Below are 23,285 nucleotides of genomic sequence, written 5' to 3'. Positions count from 1 at the left end.
CACGCCCACCTCATACACACTATTACTAATTCTTTCAGAACATGCTAGAATTACAATCACTGAAATACGAGATATGTTTTCAAATGTTAAATAAAAAGGGAGTGGGGAAAATAACTGCTGTTATTTAATTTCTTCTATGAAACTTTTGAACAACTCATTTTGTAAAGGTATTTCAATAATTCATAAAAATTAGCAGATAGAACAATATCTGAAGAAACCTTGTCATAAAGCAGACATTGTTAGTTTTTGCAGTCTCTCTGATTCTTCCTTTAGCCAAATAGCAATGTTGCTACATATTGTTGGTTTAGTGCATAACTTTAGCATATTTAACAAAATAAAATAGTATCATCTGTGCTGAAAATATTCCCACTGTGTAAGAAATTCCTCAATTTTTTTCCCTCTGAACATATAAATTTAAGTGGGGGCCAGAACTGGGGGGATATATACAGAGAGACAACTCTTGAGTGGCAAATTGTAAGGCTAAAAAAATGATTTTTACATCAAATTACAGTTGATGCTTGTACATTTTTAATTGGGTTGCTGTTTTTTTTTTAAATATATGATTCATATTTTTATGGGCATCTTTTTATCAGCCACCTCGTTGGCATTTTGCCTGTTGTGGCATTGTATTTGTAATTTATAACCACCCCCCGTCATATCAACCATTAAGTCCCAAATGTTTAAAATAATGGTTATCCTATGTTTTTTTTTCAAGATAATGATCACCCAATATAATGTCTATTTTTGATGTGGTGCAGTCAGGGTCATTATAAAGATTGTCATCTGTGTAATACAAAAACACAGGTATAGGGTGATTATAATTGAAGTTCATTTTTGAAAAGGCTGTAAAAAAGAACCATTGGCCAGAATGACCTGATATTTCACCTGAATATACATGAAGCAATGGGATTTTGTTTCGCAAAATAAAAAAAAAAAAAAGTTAAAAAACTGACTGATAGATGGCGTTGTACTCATCATAAGATGCAAATAAAAAGACGTGACTGTAAGAAAAATCGTAGAAAAGCAAACAGCGATGAAACCATCAGGAAAAGGATGTGGTAAATTAACTGCTACTCAAGAAATGTTCAATATGCTGTCCACTGTTTTCTCCTATGAGCCGAAAGTGCATAACTGCATGTTCCACAACAGATCAAAGTGTATCAGGGGTGATGTTGTGACTGTGTTGCGTAATGCGGTTTTTCAACTGAGCTAAGTTTGCAATCGGACCACTGCACACAACATTTTTTAGATGACCCTACAGCCAGAAGTTACAAGGGTTCAGGTCAGGTGATTGTGGCAGCCAAACTGCTGGAAAATGGCAACTGATAACTCTGTCATTGCCAAAATGGACATTCAACAGTTGCTTCACTGGTGTTGCAATATGCGGAGGAGCGGCATCGCGCATGAAAATTGTGCTATCCATACATCCTCGTCGTTGCAGTGCTGGAATGAGCTGGTTGCACAAAAGAGATTCATACCGTGTTCCATTGACGGTGCGACAACCCAGCACCTTGTTACAATGGTACAGGTTACAGGACCCGAAGGACCTATCTCCTCGAGCACCAACGATAAACGCTGCAATAAACCTGCACCACACAGTGATCTTTGGAGAATGAAGAGGCAATGGTTGCATTTGGAACAGATTCTCTCTTGCCCGTATCCCGCAATTTTATGTATTGACAGAACCTTGGAGATGGGAGATGGAAATGGGCTTTATCTGTCCACATGTTCCATGGCCATGCATTGGTTCACTTCCATCCCTCGAGCAAGAAACTGCAGGGCGAAATGTTCTCATATTGGCAGGTCCGCAGGAAACAACTCTTGAACATGCGTAATTTTGTATGGATAGCATTGCAGGATGTTTTGTAAAGTTTTACGAATCGTGCTGACAGGCATGTCTTAAAGTTTGGCAGAATCATTATTACCTTTGAGAAAAATGAAAATTTTCGAACAGAGATAATCAGATTAATAAATTTTGAATATTTTAACCAGTTATAGGGTTCGAGCGTCAAAAATCAGTTTTATATGTTTGATAAAACTTACATCCACTTGTAGGGATGTAAAAATTAGTCATAATCTAAGCTGGGTGTAAAAAGAAAAAGTTAACAAATAAGCATACATTAAAAAAAACCCTCATGACATTTTGTTGAACATGACTGTTTTTCTCCAATTTTTCAAGAACACTACAGTTTTTTTTCTTTTGGTGTTTTAAAACAAACTTGCCCACTTTTCGATGTCTACAAAGTTTTTTCTCTTTATCCCCACTTCTATCATTTTCTCTGCAGTGTTCCCATTACAGTAGTAATTAAAATAATTCTCTCATTTATATAATTATTTATTAACTATTCAACATTACTTATAACATATCAAATGCACAATAAAAATAATGAAAAACGGACGTACCAACTTCAATATTGGATAAATGTCTTCCTTCCTCGCTGCAACAAAATAAAAGTAAATCCTTACACATAGACTAAAAACAGCTTAAAAGTACAGTGAAAGTCCATTATAATGAGTAGGGCTTATAACAAGAATCTCGCTACTACAAATAATTCGCAAGCGATTGTCAAAGAGCTAATGTTAGATACAAAAAATATCAGTTTATAGCAAGCTATTTATGAATTGAAATCAGGACATATTCACTATAAGGACAACAGAAATTTTTGAAAAGCATGTTTTCTTTTCCCTTTCTTTAAGAATTAAGAATAAAATTTATTTTAAAGAGTGACCATTTTTAAATATCTTCACTCTATTCATAAGTGTTTATTAATGAGCATGTTAGTACCTCACATAGATAAGATGACCATATGATGGATCTTATCTTGTTATGTATATAGGATGTGGAAAAACATATTTTATCTGTAGGCGAGTTATTTTCAGCAAGTTGAGCAGGTATAGTACAACCTCTGGTTTTGACATCATTGTTATTTCCCTTGAAAAATTTCACCCTCTCTTTTCTAAGAATCTTTCAAAACTGGACAAAGGGTACCTTAAATGTTACTAAACATTCTTGTAGTGCAATGAATACTCCAGTTGCAAAAACTGCTGCATTTCACAAAGTTCAAAATGTTGTTATACAATCTACATTATGTATGCATAAGCAGTCAATCTAAATGCATATTTTAGCAAAAGTAGTTCAAAATGAAAAGAAAAAAAATAAACTTATCTAGTTTGTTTTTTGCCCCATTTATGTTTCTACAATGCTTTATAATGAGAAGTCTGCTGACAATTTTCCCTCTGATTGTAAACTGTTGTTATAATGGATTTTTACTTTATAAAGTTTTTTTTAAATTATTCAGAGAACACAAAAATTTCATTTGCGTAAATATGCCCTGTCCCTGCAGTAGCAGTCTTTTCTGTGGTCATGTTGTACCCGTCAGGACATCCTTTGGTACTTTTGGTGAGTATCTCATCGACCTGGGGGGGCTACAGCGCCCTCAAGTTTCATCACAGTATTCTCTTGTATAGGCCTCGGCTACACAATATTAAATACATAAATCATCTTCATCTCCGCTTGGTATCCAACCTTTTGTATTTTGCATGAAATATAATCATGCTTTGGAAAAATAGAGAAGCTATCCATTAACAGTTTTGGTGGTTACTATATTTATTTCCTTCATTATAATTTCTTTAATTTTGGGTTGCTGTAATTAGAAATAACTGACATTCATATTTGTTATGGACATTTTTCTTTCAGCCACTTTGTAGGGTAATTTGCATATTGTGGCTTTTGAATTTTTATGACATGCATCAGGTATCTATGATTTTGGCAGAAATAAAAGATGTCTAGAACAGGAACTTCACCCAAACTGCTGGATAGTTTATGATAATTACATCATTTGTTATATAGGGTGAAAACTTGATGCTTAAATGCATTGCTTCCCATATGTGCAAAGGGTCTTTTAAATGTTCATTACTGCAGCCAGTTTGAAGATAAAAATTCAGAATTACCTTTGCACATAAGTGAGGTCATATTCTTTCCATTTTATATTTTGAATTTGCTGATAAATGTCCCAATTAATGACCAACAACTCTTTTGATCATTGCAGATCATGTGTGGCTGTCACTTTGCTAATTCATTAAAATGTATTGTTTGCATTTTTTTTTTTTTAACTTTGAAGTTTGTAACCCAAATTTTTTTCTACTATAATTTGAATCACAAAGAAGGTAGTTATATATTTAGAAATAAATATAACTTCAATACATTTATTTTATATGCTATTTTTGAGACTCTTTATATCTTCTTTAATAAGCAGTACTACGATTCAAAAATAGATTTTTTTTAAAGATTTTTCCAACTTTCTATAAACAGGGTGCATAGGTTATGGCATATGGCATTTTACTGGAAAACCATTGGTCCTAGAGGCATACTTCCAATTTAAAAAAGTATCCAAATAACGTGTAGTACTCAGATATGTCATTCATGTTACAAGAAGTTGTATAGTTATCAAAATAGAAATGCTAACCTATTATATGAACACCCTGTGCTCAAGAACCCGATTACAAAGTTGTTGCCCTGTCTCTCCTGATGCCAACAAAAACACAATTCCACATTTCTAATGGACTTTTTTTAGTTGACTTCTTTATACTGAATGGTAGGAGGGGTCACGCGATTCTGTTTACTGGTCCTATAAGGACAGGTATCATGTGACGTTTTCCTGAAAAAAAGAGGGGGGAACAAAGAGCTTGGGAGAACCCACATTTTTATTAATTGTATATACAGTATTATGAAACTACATTCCGTTATAAATGCAGGATTACCAACAAAACGGAAAAAAGTTCCTCTGCATTTTACACTTTCCTGGTGAAAAAACAAGGTAAGTAAATATTAAATATAGCTACTCATTTCTGATAAGTTCATACGTTTTGTATTTTGTGAGAGTTTTCTTTAATGATAATTTATGAACAATAGCCACAATTGAATCTTAGGTAATTTGAAATCCTCTGTAATAATCGTATTCAATAAGGCGTACAAGACTCATATTTTTTTATGTGATACATCGATAAATTGAAAAAAGTTTGAGCTAGTGCTCGTTTAATAAATTGAAGTAAAAAAGGAATATTAATTGTATTTTAGTTTTATTTTGGGTGCAAAATCGCAGGAAGTTGACTCACATCCTTCTCTTAATACAGGGGGCAACAATTAAATCATGTTTTTTCTGCAATCTTTATATTGTCTTGCTTTTCAGATGAGTAACAAATAATGCAGGTGAATAGTTTACATTTTACATTTGCAGTTTGAATTTTCTGTATATCAAAGATAATTGGCCCCTTGTACCAAAAGGGAAATTTTACGAGAGCCATTTAAAGTGAATATCTGTTATTTATTGAAATAAGACTTATAGGTGTACAGCGTAACGAAAATACAGAAAATTAATAGCATTATCTCAATATTGACGAAAATGGACATAGTGCCTTTTACATATACACAGTATTTTAATTATGTTATATTATATTAATCCTCTTATTTCATGGAATGAGCATTGCATTGTCAACGTTTTGAAAAACGTGATTTTAGAGACTGGTTGTGTTTACACTGAGAGGGATGTGACACGTATGTTCATTTTCGTTTCAAAAAACACAATTTCCAAGAGCCTGTTGAATCACATGATATTCAACAGTCAATTAACCGAGTAACTTTTTACTTGGGAGATAGATGGCAATTTGATTATGTAACACATTTCAGACACACACATTCATGTTTACATTAGGTAGGTCATAAATACACCCCCCCCCCCTTCTGGCTGTAAAAAAGAAATTGTTAAAAAAATTTCAGTTTATTAACTCTAGTCAATAGCAACTTAGTTGCATTAGCATCAAAATAAAACTGGTTCACTGGGGGGGGGGGGAAGCTTTACATAAATTTTAAATTACTTACATCCTATTTGGTGCAGATGGTTCCAATACTGAAGCAGCATTTGCCGACTGAAAGAAAAAAAACGCCATTGAACTATAAAATTGTAAGTGGAAACTTGAATGTGAACAAATGTAAGTGTTTCATGTAACTATAAATAAAAACAAATTGAACCAAATTTGACAAACTTCCTTTTACTTTCTTTAAAAAAATGAAGATTAATATAACTTGCAATATGGAGATATTTAAAATATTTAATTTCTTTTTTTTAATCAGCTAATTTTCTCTAATAAATAGATATATGTTTTCAGATTAACACTTTCATACATAAGTGCCGAAACTTAGGTGCTGAGGTTATTTGAACCCTTCCAATATAATTAATGAATATAAAATGATATCTCGGCTAATGAAGGATTTTTCTGCCTTAGCAAACAAATATTTTCATTGATATGGATGCACATGCACACATAAAATAGACACGTTGCGAGTTGAATTTTTGCATAATTATCAGAATTACTGTCACTTGAGCCCAATAAATTTATGTCTACCTCAGAATCTTTTCCCAGGTGTACCTCCACTGCTCTTTCTGAAATTTTTTGAACAATTTCAAGTAAAATGGAGAATTTAGCTAATAGAAAATGCAATGAAAAAAAAGGAGCCTATGTTCTTCCAATGCAAGACTCTTAGCATCAAGCTAAACAGTATGGACATTCTTATGAGCTTATCTTTTTTGTTCGCATATATCAGACAGAAATGAGCTGACAAAATCACAAACGGATGGGGACACCTATTGTAGGGTATCTGACAACACCAGAAAAGAACATTATTGCTGGGCAGGTGATGGCAACACCTGGGAAGGACATAGATTGTCAACGACGAGAATGGCCACCTGATCCCAGTCTCCAAGAACATCGCCATTTGTATTTTATTATTGTATAATTATGTAAAGTAGTTTAATAAAACAAATATTCCACACCTATGAATTAAACTGTAGGACAAGACATGACGCAGGCTCTGTCCCGTTGGGATGTACGAAATAGACTGAGCTGGTTGTGGACATAGCGCAACATAAAAATCTACAGGATCTTCTGTAATATACATCACCCTGTAATTTCTCATTCATCCAATTTTGAAGCTATTTGTTTCAGCCATCAATAAGTTTTTGTCTTTATTTACAGTGCTTCATTGTGTTTCATAAAACTTATTAATTCCAGATGGTACCTGGAGCAAACTAAATGGATTTCCTATGGAAAATAGTGTTTCAGCTAAGATTTCGGCTAACGAACGTGATTCTGATCACTGTACAATGTAAAGAACCCCTTTATCTACTGCAAATGGGCTTGAATCACATATAAATGGAACAACTGATAACTTTCAGTCCCCCAAATGTTTGTACCTCTGCTTTCATATTATATGCAAAGTATCAAAAAGTAATTAAGAGTTCTAGGAGATGTCTCCAAAAGTGAACAAAACACTCCTGATAAGAAAAAAAAAAGTCAAATGAAAACACAGAAATAGAGCACTGGTGGAGATGCAATAGAGGTCAAAAATTTGTTAGGCCTACATACCTACCTTGGCTTATGAATTTTTCAGCTAATGAAAATTTTTTTGCATGCATTTAATTGTTGTTAATAATGTTCTTTCACAACACATAAATATCAGCTGTTATAATTTCGAGATAAACTCAAAAATTTAACTAATGTTATTGCTTACAAAATAGTAAATAATACCACATCGTATTGATTTCTTTATGCAGTACATTAATTAAAATCTGATTACTGATTTTGATCAACGAATTGACAGTTTTATTTGATAGGTGGCAGAAGGGGTTCTACTTCATGTTTCCCACATGTAATACAGGGAGATTCAAAATTCATGGGAGAAGCTTCAAGAGGTGATATAAAACACCTAAACAAGCACTTTTGGTTATAGAATGTGTGGTCGAATCGCCATAGCAAAGGCAGTAGAGGGTGTTTTTGGAGAGAGCACAATAGCACCAAAAACATTTTCAGACAGATTTGCTATGATATGTGCTATCATTCATTTGAGGGTACATATGCACCTTCAGATTAGATTAGAGTTTGTTCTTTATTGTTGCAAGGACCAGCAAAGCTATGCTACGTCAAAAAATGACTAAGCGGTATAATGACTTGTGGTAGAATTTGCATTACCGGGGCACAATATGAAGAAAGCCTATTACATTATAATACCCTGCACCCTGGTAATGAGCATTGCTGTACATAAGATCAGCCTTTAGAGGAGCACATTAGGTTTGGGGGAAGCACAAGGAATCTCTCCCAGAGAAATTTTGAGCTCCAACATTCAAAAAGCCTTTTAAATTAACAGAAATTGATAAAGACAACATACGGTATAAAGGTATTTACTTCAAATATTTTCATTTTTTACTAAAATATTTGAAAATATTTTAAATTTTTGATCATCTTGGCGAGGGCACGGCCCAGCCTCCCCCCTGTTCTTTCTTGCGTATGACTCTGGTCACAAACGCATGAATTCAGGGCAGTCATTTCGCTGAAATGTATAAATAGAAAGGTAGGAAAAACTCATCTTTATGCTATGAGTGTATATGCAACATAAAGCAGGGAAATCACGATTTTAAAAACTAGGAAATAAGGAGTGCGATTATTTTATTTTCAATAAGTAAATTTTGTATTCGTATTCAGAATAAATATATTAATTAATTTGAATGTTTTTTTCATAAAAGTGAACGTAAGCACATTTGTGACACTTGATTGAATAAGATTTTTCTTCAAATAACTTTTAATAAATTTTATGTTGAATTTTAATGTGTTGCATGACATATATGTGCTAAATAGCTCAATCCTTTGAAGGGCAGGCACTCCAAAACCTATAAGAAAAAATGTAAAAAGGTGCGCCCACTATATGGGACCACCCTCTCGCTTCAAAGAAGAGTTATTAAATTGATTTGATACATATATTCTCATCAGAACATTTTTATTTAGGAAATTCTCTCATGACATCTTAAATCATTATCGTTACCTCCCCCATCCAAGACGATAGTGATCAACATTTTGGGAACTACTACTACTGAACCAGAGACATGCACCTCCTTCATATTCCTCTCCGGAACTTCTAACGAATTGGTACATGTTGGAATGTGTGTGTATGTATAGTGAGCCTTTCTGTAAAGTTTGTGTAATGCTTGTAATGTGTAGTGCTATCATCTGCAATCAATTTTTTAAACTATGAGTTTTTTCTCAACTCATGGAGAATGAAGTGTAATGAATGAATAATTATACCGTAATAGGCCCGTTCTTCTCTGCGGCAAGACTTTTTAACAGGGAGATCGGTTCGCATTCGCAACTCAAAGTTGGGTTTGGGAACCACTGTAGCAAGGTAATAGAGGTAAAGAAAGAAAACTCTTTCCAGAAACTTGTATCTTAAGAGTGGCAAAATATTATTCACCTCAGGTGGATTTCCAGGAATGGTCCTGCGTATGAAAAACTTGCCGTAAGGGTACTCTTTCTCTTTGATGACAGGTACAGGTAGTGCTCACGACTGAAAAAAGGTTGATTTCTGATCTAGATAGAAGATCATTGGATATGATCTTACATGTTCTTTCCTACTGCCCCACCACTTCTCCGATGTCATGAAGTGTGTTCTCCATCATTTAATATGCTGCTAAACTAAATTTTTAGTTGTGACTTGGAAAGTCTTGTCATATACTGAGAGACTGTATACTCAACTACCATTGGTACACCTACTTAGATGTTTCAATGTTGTATTGAAATACATGGATCACCTGCAATGCTATTGGGTAAGATATCTCCTGGTTTCTAAGGAGATTATTCTCTAACGTACTCAAAGTTTGAAATCTGAATTAATTTAATTTATAGAAACAAATTAATTGAATTGTTATATGTTAACTGTATTTGAAATATAAAGTTGACATTTTTGTATAAAAAAATTTATATACTGTTGTAAAATAAATGTTTTTACTTCAGAATTGTCTCTTGATTGTTCTTTTTACTGCCTGTGAACTTAACTGAATCTGAGAATTCTGGGATAGTAGCTTGACTGATGCTACAACATGTCTTGTTGGAAAATGTTTCATTTGTGTGAAAATGTTCTTTCCGTAATGCATGGCAGCCTTCTGATTAGTGTACACATCCATCTCATCTGTGATCCACAGCACAAATTACAATGGCTGCTGTGAACAGTGTATTTATTGCTTCAGCTGCAAAATTTCCTCTAGCGTTTTGTCACTTGAATTCTGAGCATGGGTTGTATGGTGATTTGAGATCATTTAGTTGTGTTCTATCACCCCCTGTAATGTATGCATCATGAGTTTTGCAACACCCTGTATGTATATATACAAACAATTTATATGTTCTTGCTCCCTCCCCCATGTAATTTTACAATGCTAAAGGTCTCTCTCATAAATGATACTGTAATTTCTTGCATATAACCTGCAGATGCAAATTTTGTTACTTAGAGATAAAATATAATTGTACAGTTTGCAGTGGCGAATGTAAGAACATCAACCAATAATGAATTCTTAAGGAATAAAAGAGATTTATCATATTTTTGTAAAAAAACCTTTTTGTACTTGCATATACAAAGTGCATAGGTAACAGGGAGTATAGCATTTTACTGGCAACCCGTTGATTCTAGAGTCATACTTCCAATTAGAAAAGTATCCAAATAACATGTAGTACTCAGATATATCATTAACGTTGCAAGAGGTTCTATAGTTGTTAAAATAGAAATGTTAACTTTTCATATGGATACCCAGTGCTCAAGAGCCCAATTACAAAGTTGTTGCCCTTTTTCTCCTCATGCCAACAAAAAAATTCCATGTTTCTAAGTACTATTTACCGAAATATTCAAATTCAAAAAATGGAGGAAAATTGGGAAAAAACAGCATTGGTTTTACCCCCCATTTAATGTTTTTTCTCAACTTCCCTCCATTTTTTGAATTTGAATATCTCAGTGAATATTACACTTTTCTAACTGGGTTTTTGGGCACACAGGGACAATATAAAAAAAGTTATTTTTTTAATTTTAATAACTATACAGCCCCTTGCAACATGAATGACATATCTGAGTACTACACCAGTAAAATGCCATATGTCCTGTTACCTATGCACCCTGTATATACCATTAGTAAATGTTTTGAATATTTATTTTTATTGCAACCTATCACACAAAAAAACTGCAGATAAGATACAGCAGCAAATAGTCTCAATAAAAAATTCCTATTTTTTATAACGCATAATTTACAAAACATTCTCTTATCTTCTCTATGATATAATTTCAAGAAAATATGATTTTATAGTTTTCTTGCAATAATTCGCAAGTTTTCCATTTCTACAACACAACTTGAAAAATTATTGCTAAACAAGTCATACCATTTTCTTAGTTATTGGATTATACTGTATGCCCGCTTGTCTTGCCTCTATCGAAATAAAAAAAATATAAAATGATTTTCGTTGGTTCCCAGTACAAAGAAAAAAAAACATTGTATGAATAGACAATTTTACTTATGATTTGTGAATATTGACCACAATATATTTGTAACACATAAAAAAACCTTTCCTATTTAAAACTAGAAGGACCAGTACCAGTCAAAATGACTAGAGGTTGATTTTCACAATATACTCTAAATTTTTTAAAGTTTTATTATGTTCAAATGTATATATGAGTAGATGAGCAATAAAATATGAATTATATGATTTTTTCAAATATAATTTTGAAATTAAATTTTATTTTTAATAACTACCAAAGAATTTATATTTGAATTGTGAATAAAAATATTTATTTACTTTCTTAAATATTATAACTGTCAGTTGCGCATTCACAAATCATACTTTTTACATTTTTCAATACCTTTGTTACATTAGAAATATATTTTCCACACAGATTTCTTGTCAATTGAAAATGTATTGCTCATTTTGTTATTGCACAGCAAAATCTGACATTCAGTATTTTTCCCCGATACAGTAGCGCTTGTTGTTGTTAGCAAAACTATGATTTCTGAACAAGTAAGGTTCTCTCTATGCTTTTTAGCTGATTTCAACAAGGAAATAACCTTTCTGGTTTGATATTTTTTTCTGAAAATTGACCATTTATTGAGGTTGAATCGAATGGTGTAGAAAATGTGCACTGGCAAATGAACGATTCTCACATGGAGTGCTTTTGAGCCATCTGATCTACTTTTCATTGTAAAACTACAAGGTTTTAGGAATTTTTTTCAATGCATTGAATTTATAAAATGAATATTTTCCTATTTATTACCCTAAAACATGGGGGTTTATACACCTCAAAATTATCATCACTGCTGTTTCCCATCCTTGTTGTTATCCATGAATCTGAGCATCCATCCTGATCTTTTACAGGTGCTTCTGCCATTCCTGATGATCTTATGCCTCAGTCACATCATTGTAGTGTGACCTTCACACTCTGGTGATCGAACTGTAGTGGCATTGTAAAGTAGTGGAGCAGTAAAATTATTGAAGAAGTAGGCTTCAGCCTTATGTCAAAATGTCATGTATAATCGAGTTTAGTAGAAAAAATAAAGTAGTCCACACTTACGTTAGTCCTAAAAGAAGTAAAAAGAGTCTCATAATTATTTCTCTCCTCATTATTTATGTTGGTTCAGGAGAAGACGACATCCCAGAGATAGAGAGAACTGCTCCACTAACGTCACTCGTGTGTGCACTCACCATCGATCCACACCCAGACTTGTTATGGTGATCAAACTAATTTCATTTCTTTGTTACTAAATCTTGTTATTAAAGTTTGGCATAGATGTAGCCAATCAAATGGATAGAAAGTATTTGAGAAAGGCAGCATCATGGAAATAGCCTGTTCATGTAAGTTTCCTATATTATCCTAGATCTCGTTGGAAATTCAGGCATTCTGCACAGAACACAGTGAGTACAAACAAGTTCTCTAACACAGTTTTTATAAAATTTAATTGAAGAGCTGCATTAATTATACCCAGTGTTGTTTCACAAGAAAAAAAAAATTATGCACCATAATTTATGTAGAAAATTTTGCAAACTGAAACTGCTGGACTAAACAAGTTAAAAACCTCATTCAGTGAACCATTGACAAAAATGGAATGAGTTTGATGTCAGGTTATATGGGGTGAGTGTTCTATTGCTAATAGTGATGGAATTGCTCTACAATTCGAACTGCACCAAGGAAACTCATTAATTTCACACAAAATTAAATTGTTATAAATATAAACTCTTTGTGTATAGACACATGCTATGAATCGGCCCAACAGTTAAATCCAGTTTCAGATGTGCCAACTTTTGGAATCCATAAATTCTCCTGGGGGGGGGGGTACCCCCCAGCACTCATAGACTCGATCAAAAAAAAATTCAAATTTTTTTTTTTTAAATCAGAAAATTAGACAAAATTCCATTATTACCCCCCCCCCCCAAGGCAGGTTCTGCATTGCCCCTGAGCAGAATATAATTCCATGTCAGTCTTTCCATGCAGAATAGAGAAATCACATCTACATACTGTTCATAAAACATAAGTGTTTCCTTTCATGGATGCTATCAGTGATTGATAATCTTGGATATATGAACTCTTAAAAGCTTTATATATCCAAGCTAAATAGCTTATATAGCTTAGAGTTTTATCTGTTCTTTCTGAAGACATATTTATATATAATTGGAGGAAACAATTTAAAAAACAAGATATAAAGCTGTTGACAAAAAATTTTGTGTTTACCGCATGGCTGTTAATAGAATACAATAACGATTATACAGGAATTTCGGCAACCGAGGTCATGCCCCTGATAAATGATTGACAATAAGCACTACATAAACAAAGTCACCTCTTCGCCAGTTGCTTAAATGCTGTCACCAAGACTTTTTTTTGCTCGATAGAAATGACCACGGCTGTCCCCTATGGGTGTTTTCCTTAACAACTGTAACATGACGGCCTACGGGTCATGTTTTTCCTTAATTATAGTATCAAGAGAGTACTTCTCTTTAGACCCCAGGGACCGCTTAGCCACCGGAAACCACTGAAGGTCTCGCTAGCATACCAGTATGGGCTAGTTCGTCCGCTTAGTCTTTTGGATGGAGGGTGGGGTCTTCCAGTCGCTTGGCGAGGATGAGACTGCAGCTAATGTCCCACCTAAATTAATCTCTCGACGTTATTATTTTCATTAGTTCTTAATCTGTTGGTGCCTCCCGGGAGAGATGTCACCTGGTCTCATTGGAGGTGTTGTCCTTTTGTATATTTTAAGTTTTATGTTAACTTAAGTATTTCGTTTGCCAGCGGATGGCCGCTGACCTCCGTTGGTAAACTTTCCCAATTGTCGTTGGTTGTGTTGGGTGAACCTGGCCAGTTCACCTGACATGTTGCCAAACGATAATTTAATGTTACACTAATATTTCGAAACTATATGTAAATTATGTCGATGTTTTCTTGTTGTGACATAATAGTCTTATTGTTGTGACGTAATATTTTTCTTGATGTGACAGAGTGTTTCCGTGGTCCAAGTGGACCAAAAATACTTGTTTCCTGATTAGTATATATACAGATTGTGGTTATCGAACCTACACATCACATCTTATTGCATTCCTTTTCACCTCACTCGTTTAACGAGTTCGGTGCTCCGATATTGTAGCACAGTGGTGCTAGTCTTTCACTAGTCAGATTTAATGTAATGTAACTTCATCATGGAAACGTATCCTGCGATGTTTTTCTAATGTGCATTTGTGTCTCGGCAGGTCCGAACTTACTTTTAACAGTAGCTTTACATATGAGTGATGGCTTGGTTCTTCTAATGCTAGCCAGGTGATATCGGAAAATTCTCTACACCTAGAGCTCCTGGTCTAATGGTATCATCAACTATGTGAAATAGACGGGTTGACAACAGCTGTTCTCAACATCTGCCTCACCACGGTCTGATCCCCGGTCTTCTGCAGTTCTAGCCCTTCGGCACCCGCTGGGCCGGCGTAGTCTCACCTTGACCACTCTTGGCTCCGATGTTGTGCTAATTCTCGACAGTGCATCTTGAAATGGGAAACACGATTTCCAGCCAGCTTCATCCATCTCGGGGCCAGTGAGAATCAGCCTCTGACGGGTCTACGTCACAGCGGACGTCCACTTCGAAACCGGACTTAGTGCCTCATCTCTAGTCGCTTGTCGAAGTTCCGGACCGCCTCCAGATAAGTGCAATACATGAAAAAGTCTCTGTGATATATTTAAATGTTTTTTTTTTTATTTAACGTTAAACTAAATTTTTTATGTCGTTAGTAAATTCTTGAATTAATATTTTAACAATGTTTAGCTTTTGGTAATTGAACAAATGTCTTGATTTGAATTCTGGTATCAATTTATTTCCTTCTGCTGTCAAAAAACTTGAAGATAATAAATAGAATCTGGGAGTGCACTAAGCATGTTGCACGATGACGGCAGTCATTGACATCATGACAATGTGAAAGCTCGCGTAAAATCAAATTTTCTGCCAAAATCCGGACAAATTTTAACAAATCCAGAGAGCAGGAAGAAGGATGAAAAATCTGGAGTCTCCTGCCTAAATCCGGAGAGTTGGCAGGTCTGCAATTTGTATTTTCTATGCATGGGTCAAATTCTTACAAGTATCAAAGGCTGTGCAAACCTTCAAATGTAGTGCAGCCCAGCTCTCGCATTCTCTTGAGTTCTTTGATTCGGCATCTCAATTCTTTCTCTTCTAAAAGTATAAAAACATAACATTTATTACAGTGAAACTGCGACCAACAAAAAATTTGAGGGGTTATAGTAATATTGAGAGGTAACATTATCATCATGTGCCACCAAATTTATGCTTTTGTTGACATCGTCTCTAAATTGATGTTGCACAATTTCAACAGAAAATGTGCAACAACTTTTAAATATTTACTCACTGCAAAAAATTATAATTGATAAGTTAATAAAATTTAGTTTCATTTTTCGCACCTGTAAAGAGGGTCACAGCATTGAACTTTTGTGCATAACACAGAAAGTAATAACATTGACTTCATCAACACTTTCAGTGATCACGTGGTGCAAAATGCTGATGTAATTAGATGCTCTAAGAAGAATGAAAACAAGTGACAAAGTTGAAATTACGTTTGAGATGATTTGGAGTGAGAGAGATAAGAAAAAATATTGTTGCAGTGGTTTGAAAATCTCTCAAAATATTGTTATAGAGGGATTCATTGTAGTAAAGGATATTGTTGTAGCAAGAGGAGTTTAACATTAGAATTTATAAGCAAGATTCTAAAAATATCGTTGTAAAGCAATTTATTATATTGAGTATCATTGTAGGGAGATTTCACTTTATTTAATGTTTATGGCCACAATCAATAACAAAAAAAATAATTCAAGGTGACTTTTAGACATGCCATTCTAGGAGAGGAATATAATTTGGTGAAAAAAAATACTGACAACACTTGAATTAATTTTTAATTGGTTAAATGAATATCTAATTAAATAATTGACTGATTAAAACTTTTAATCAATTATTTTCAAATGTCATATTGGTGACTATATGGTATTAAATTATGCTATAAAAAATTTACCTTTTTCATTTAATGCACCTTTTATTTTCCAAACTTATAAACAAATACAGGAATTGATAAAATATTATGGCCACATGGTAGAGGCAACTGAATATGCTAAACTATCATTAAATTTTTCTTTTTCCATATTATTTGGCTATCTCACTGTTTTGATGAAAATGTTTTGACTTAATTTTTTCTTAAAAAGGCAAATTTAATAGTTTCAAATTCTTATTCCTTTATTTGAATTGTGAAAACTATAAAATTGTGGGGTTCTCTTTTTATAAATATGGTCACTTCTAAAATTATATGCATAGGAACATAATTTAAATGAAACAATTGGATTTGTTAAATAAATTAAGTAAATTTACAAACTTTTATTGGGAGAATATCCTGAGAAATTGAATTTTCTGGATGTTATGCAGAAACTAATATTTGGAAAGAAAAGTGATTTGTCTCCTCTGGGAAGCAAACCCTGGTATACCAGGCAAGTACGTTAACATATACACCAGAGGCACACTTTTCAATTCCTTTTAACATGCATTGAAAGGTGTGTCTCTGATGTACTGGTTAGTACACTTGTCTAGTATGCAAGGGGACCTAGGTTCGATTCCTGGAGGAGACAAATCATTTCTCTTTCCAAATATTAGTTTCGGCATAACATCCAGAAAATTCAATTTCTCAGTACATTTCAGGCCGAAAAAATACCATCTCTTAATTGGGAGATGGTAAATCTTGATTGAGTCTACAGAGTGTAAACTTTCTGTAGAGTATCCACTCTACAGAAAGTTTACACTCTGACAATACTTTGACAATTAAGAGATTAATTGGACTGGCCCTGTTTGAATGAATATATTCATGAGCTATATTGAAAATTTTAACTCAGTAAAAGAATTTTCTTAGCTTGATATGATTTGAATAAACAGTAGACTGCAATGCAGTTTTTGAAATGTTCAATCTTTTCTTTTTGATAGTTTCAGATTGGAGAAAAATACCTCGCGACATAAAATGCATCATGGTCTCAGTGCCATCTTTTTCAGTTCTATTCCATTCTTTGGGTAGAAGAGGAAACTCCAATTCAGTATGCCTTAACCACCTAAATATATATACATGAGGCAAATGCAGCCCCATAATGAACATTTACGCTCATCCATCACATTGCTTGGCATTTCCCTCACTCTAAAGATGCTTGCGCACATGCTTATATTGTTTATACTGATTTTACCTGTTACATGATGTCAATGGAAGAATTCCAGATCTTAAATTTATATGGAAACTTCCGATTACAGCGGAACCTCATTTATACAATGTTCAAGAGGAAGAGTTAAAATGTTATAAATATGTAAGTCAAATAACTGAGACTTAAAAAAAAGACCCTTCCCCCAGTACAGAAATATAATTTTTTTTTTTAAATTCAATGAGTTTAATTGTATCTCCAATTCTGTTATAAAAAATATAATTTCAATCATACTTCAGGGGGGAAAAACTGAATGGAATTTCAAATCACTTAAGGAAATAAAATTTAGCAGAACATTACCTTTGTTTATGAAGTATCTAGGTTAATCATATAGTTAACCCGATGATTGCCAATAACTCAGGTGCCGGGCCCAGGTAAATTAGAGTGGCATCTCTGATATAGGAATCAATTGGAACTGAAGCCAAACGTCATATAAACATGCAAATTTTATAACTGATAAATGAGGTTCCACTGTATGCAGTTTACATTAAAAAAATAGACAACTGTTTTAATAGCAAAACACATACTTACTTTGATTACTGACGTAGAAGCTTTGAAATTGCTGTTTCGAAAAAAATTGATTGAATGGCACCATTTTCTCCTTGTAGTCTTCAAATGAATTGCTATAACAAATTAAACTAATTAAGTTCCCATATACCAACTATTATAATTCTAGAGTTAACTTGATAAGAACAATTGAAGTTTACAGAAGAAAAAAAAATAAATGGACATTAAAAATTTAAGTACAAGGACTATGAAATGTGATATCACGTGCCAGCAGTAAGGAAAGCCCCATGAAATTCTACACAAAATCAATGGAGAATGTAATAAAACAACCAACTCTAACATGAAGTTATTAATTTAATTCATTCAACATTCATGCTATTGTACCATAAGTATTCTTTATGGGCATTGTATAATATTTTATCAGGTGTATATATTGTTTATAATTTGTGTTAATTGCATTTTTAATTGGGTTGATTGGGTTGCTGTATTTTTGAAATATATGACATCCATATTTTTATGGGCATCTTTTTATCAGAAACCTCGTTGGGCATTTTGTCTGTTGTGGCGTTGTATTTGTATTGGAATTTCCATCCCTCTAAAAATTACAAGAGTGGTTATTTTCATCTCTATTGCCAAAATACATGATACAGCTTGAAAAGCAGATTTCTTTTTTATTACCAGTGTGATAAAAACAAAGGTTGCCTATCTTAAAAATTTGTCATTTGGAAAATTGTATGGGAATTGGCCCACAGACCATGCTAAAAAATATCATGTTCATTTTTTGACACGTAGGCCTATACAATAAACCTCAAACTTCATGAATAAACATTGTACATATCGTTTGCGTTTTTATTTTCCAATTAATTCATAGAAGCACAATAACTATTCAACCAAGAAATCACAATATGAGTTGCAAAGTTGAATTCAACTGACTTTTAATTTTTGTTCAAACTATATTTTTTAATATTACCCACTTTTTGAACTTTATGCGTGTGTGTGCAAGATCACCACTTGCAACAATTTTTTAAAATTTGGAAATCTCCCTGACTTTTTGTAACTTGTCAAAAGTAATGGGTATAGCAAAAATAAAAATTTTAAGTCATTCCATTGTTTTTAAAAATTATATTCATTTCGAATTACTGAGTGAACATTTTTTCATCACAGTTGGAAATTTCCTTACAAAGCCAAATTTTTCCCAGTTTTAAATATCCTGTGAATGTATTTTTGAAAAATGAAATAATAAAATGAAATCATTTATTTTTTCTTCTGAAAATACGGTATAGAATCCCTCATATTTTGTTACCTTCTAGGAGTGAGGTGAACAAACAAATACAGGGTGTTTTGAAAAAGATAACTAATGATAACTAATATAAAAAGATAACTAAAAGATAAAAAATGGCAGAATGTGTGTGTATTGAAATAATCTATTTAATTTATACAAAAATTGCCACGTTTTCAAGACAAATAAATTCAATTGGTTGAATGGTCGATGCGTTTCGGCTCTTCAATGGAGAGCCGTCATCAGGACCTCATGGTCAGAATTCACACGAATGAGTCTGCGACAACCCAGCATAATTACCCAGGATTCTGGTCTGGCGAAATCGGTGCAATCGATACACAAAGGAGAGAGACAAAATGATTTCAAAGAAATTAGTTTTAACAAAAGTAAATTTATTAATTCTTTAACAAATTAAATAAGTTAGGAAAAACAGAACTATTTCTCAAATACCGTACATCAATGCAAGTCCGTTGTCTCATCAATCTAGTTCGGCTGCAGAGGTTAGGCGATCTTTATCGGATCACACGTGTCGTGACGTCATTGACCTTGGAGGAAGGTCACGATCCGAGACGAAACATCACGTGGCGGGAAGAGCTGCAAACAACGGCCGAGATGACGATCGGAAGCAATGATCGATGCGGAACCATTCATCGACCTTGTCGGAAGGTCACGACCCGAAGCGGGAAGAGCTGCAAACTCGACGGCCGGAAGCGATGCGGAATAAGACGGACGGATGAACGATGACAGGAACGACAACGATTGACTAGAGATGCGGCATGATGGGTCCGGAACTAGCCGGCGATGTAATAGCAGCAGAGAGACGATTTATTTCATACTTCAGATGACTCACCCAAAGGCGACCACCTGCACCTAAAGTGATGTGATTTCGAGTTGAGAGGCGAGAACGAATGCGGTTAATGCCAAGTGGCGGCGGGAATTTATACCTATAAAAAGGAAATACGGAACGATCCAACTCCTGGGACCGACCATCTCAGAAAAATACAAATCAGAGCACAGCCAATAGGAAAATACAACATCTAATTTACATAAATAAATGACAATAGATTTTTTATAGGAACTTTTACAAAAATAAGAATGGCAACAATGAATTAAAATGGCGATGTGATCAAGATCGCACATTTCACCGGAATATGAACAATGAAAATATCACAGACTAATTGAATTAACCGTGCACGGTTATAAAAGGTAAGATAAATTCTATTAAAGATTATACAATTACAACTATATAAACATGTTGCAAAATTAAGAGATAGAGGCAGGTTTGGCAAATTCCCCAAAGGTTCCCAACTATTGTTACAAGTCGTGGAGGGGTGATGTTTACGTCTGGTCGTCCGAAGAATTCACCTTTGTATTTGCTGCATCCGAGTGGTCTTTGGATGCGAATTAGGGAGCCACCTGTTGCAAAGTGTTGAAAGTTTTGTCACGACCGAGGTTAATAAAGCCTGTCCAAGCTGACAAAATAGGTGGCATGTTTCTTCCATCATTAACGAGGAAATTCTGGCATGTTCTGATTCGCATCCAAAGACCACTCGGATGCAGCAAATACAAAGGCGAACTCTTCAAACGACCAGACATAAGCATCACCCCTCCACGACTCATTCGTGTGAATTCTGACCACGTGGTCCTGATGACGGCTCTCCAATGAAGAGCCAAAACGGGTCGACCATTCGACCAATTGAATTTATTTGTCTTGAAAACGTGGCAATTTCTGTATAAATTAAAACCAGGCAAAGTGTCTAATTTTTGTGATAATCTGTTTAAAGTGGAGTCCCTCAAGGAAGTGTCATTGGTCCCATTCTATTTTCACTTTTTATCAATAAGCTTGAATAGCATATCAATGGGAGTGTAAGCAAATTTGCAGATGATGTGAACCTTATGGGGGGTATTCAGAAATCAAAGCAAAAGGTCTCAGAAAAACTTCTTGAATATGATTGCAGCATCATCTTTAGCACTGAAAAGTGCATGGTCCCTCATTTTGGTTCACAAAACCAACGTTTCACTTAGGAGTTGAATGGTGATGTCCTTCCAGATGCAAATAGGATCGCCGATTTGGGAATCCTCATTGACAAACAGCTTAGATTTTCTGAACATTGTTCAGCAGTGGTTAAAAAATAATAAAGAATGCTTGATTTCATCCTCAAAAAGGACTTTTTCTGTTTTCCTGAAATCACTCTTCCCTTTGTATGAGGCTTAGTTTGCCCTGGACTGGGATATGCTGTAAGGTTTTGGAAACCATACCTACAGAGGGACATAGACTTGGTTGAGCTATGAAGAGAGAGACTTGATTTTTAGAAAATGGAAACATTGGAAAAGCGCAGGGGGATATGATGGAACTGTTTAGAATTTGCATTGGGATCGATAAAATGAATGGTGAATATCACCAATCAACTGCTTCGACAAGGGAGCACCAGTATCGATTAGTAAGGGACAATTCTAGGTTGCGGCATCGCAGGAAATTTTGCCCATAACAGAGTTGTGAATAAATGGAATACCTTACCTCGGGTGGTATTGAATTCTAACACGACGAATACTTTTAAAAAGAAATACAATAAACATATTGGGATAAATCGTGAACCTATCCATTCCTAGATGAGACAACCACAATTTTTTATAGGCAGTATGTATATTTATATTATATCATAATTATTGGTATTTTTATTGCTCTTATTGGGTTGCTGTATTTTTGATATAGTTTAGATATATATTCAACAACCATATTTTTATGGGTATCTTTTTTCAGCCACCTCGTTGAGCATTTTGTCTGTTGTGACCTTGGTATTTGCATTTTTTGTCTTGAAAATAATTAATAGGAACACAAAGGTTCCATAGTGCACTTGAGGATAATGACAAGGTCGATCCCATTTGATTTTCAACCATGCATTTTACAGCCGCAGACCTGGGTCAATGTGTCAAGGGGGAAGCAGGGTTTGTTGATATATATTCAATACACACACAATATTTTTTATATTTTCAGTAAAAATGATTTGGTACTTTCACGTGTAAAGGAATTTTTCAATTAGAAATTGATTCATCTGTAAACAAATAGATAAAGACATTTGTTCAAAAATAAAAATATTCAGTTGAGAATGTTTTGATATTTTAGATTGAATAGTAATGAGTGATAGTTTCACAGTAACATACAGTGACAGTTTTACGAATTATTATTTTCCAATACTATTTTGGCTCTTTGGGGCATTGATCTCCCCCTCCCCAACCATCTCTCCTTGGATGTGTCAGGCATTTTACGATAGAAAATTATTTCTCCAGTGTGCTCTACCATTTGATACTGTTTGGCCTTATTGTGTTTTACAAATACTTCTAAAACTTTCCTACGAGACTGCAAAAATATCCCATTTTATGCTTAACCAAATGATTGAAACTAAAGATACTAGATATTCTCTAGAAGGAGATAGCTGTCAAGTTCTATTTCTTTTTAACCAATTCATTGTTTATCCCTCATCCACACACCAAAAATTGTTTATGCTATTTATAATGCAAATTGACTAAATTAAATTAGCTTCAAACATTATATCTTTTCACTGGTCTAGTTGAGAAAGAAGGATGGGACACAGTTGGTCAAATCCCAGGAGTTTGAGCTTCTAAGGGTTTTGTGAAAAGCCCCCCTAACAATTCGTGAACATTGAATAAAGCATGCATGAGAGCATACATTATTCAATCATTTATATACAAGCTATCTGACATCCATAGCACTCTTTCATTGTCTTTACTTATTGGAGCCCCTGAAAAAAAGAAGGAAAATTCACTTTTTTCTCATAGAGCTGTTACTGAAAACTTTCCATCCAAAATTTTGAAATCAATAAATAACCTATATACCTAATGGTTTATACTTATATT

The 23,285-nt window shown here is 34.0% G+C and overlaps 1 protein-coding gene across 3 annotated transcripts in view; it reads right to left on the bottom strand.

The window, feature by feature from the left end:
- LOC149067575 (transcriptional adapter 2-beta-like) overlaps window positions 1-23,285 on the bottom strand; it is a 122,769-nt gene that overhangs the window by 22,272 nt on the left and 77,212 nt on the right. For all 3 annotated transcript variants that reach the window (XM_089252564.1, XM_089252563.1, XM_089252565.1), the window contains exons 11-15: window positions 18,155-18,246; window positions 15,486-15,557; window positions 11,245-11,291; window positions 5,879-5,925; window positions 2,404-2,438 (exon numbers count right to left, since the gene is read on the bottom strand). In XM_089252564.1, the coding sequence (XP_089108690.1) occupies window positions 2,404-2,438; window positions 5,879-5,925; window positions 11,245-11,291; window positions 15,486-15,557; window positions 18,155-18,246 (293 nt within the window). The remainder of the gene's footprint in view (window positions 1-2,403; window positions 2,439-5,878; window positions 5,926-11,244; window positions 11,292-15,485; window positions 15,558-18,154; window positions 18,247-23,285) is intronic.

The sequence above is a fragment of the Pholcus phalangioides genome, unplaced genomic scaffold (assembly GCF_987345545.1).
Source record: "Pholcus phalangioides strain wild (caught in Gottingen) unplaced genomic scaffold, Ppha-v1.0 ptg000029l_1, whole genome shotgun sequence".
Lineage (NCBI taxonomy): Eukaryota > Metazoa > Arthropoda > Arachnida > Araneae > Pholcidae > Pholcus > Pholcus phalangioides.
The sequence above is the reverse complement of the archived record's forward strand: the minus strand, read 5'-3'. Positions and strand labels throughout refer to the sequence as shown.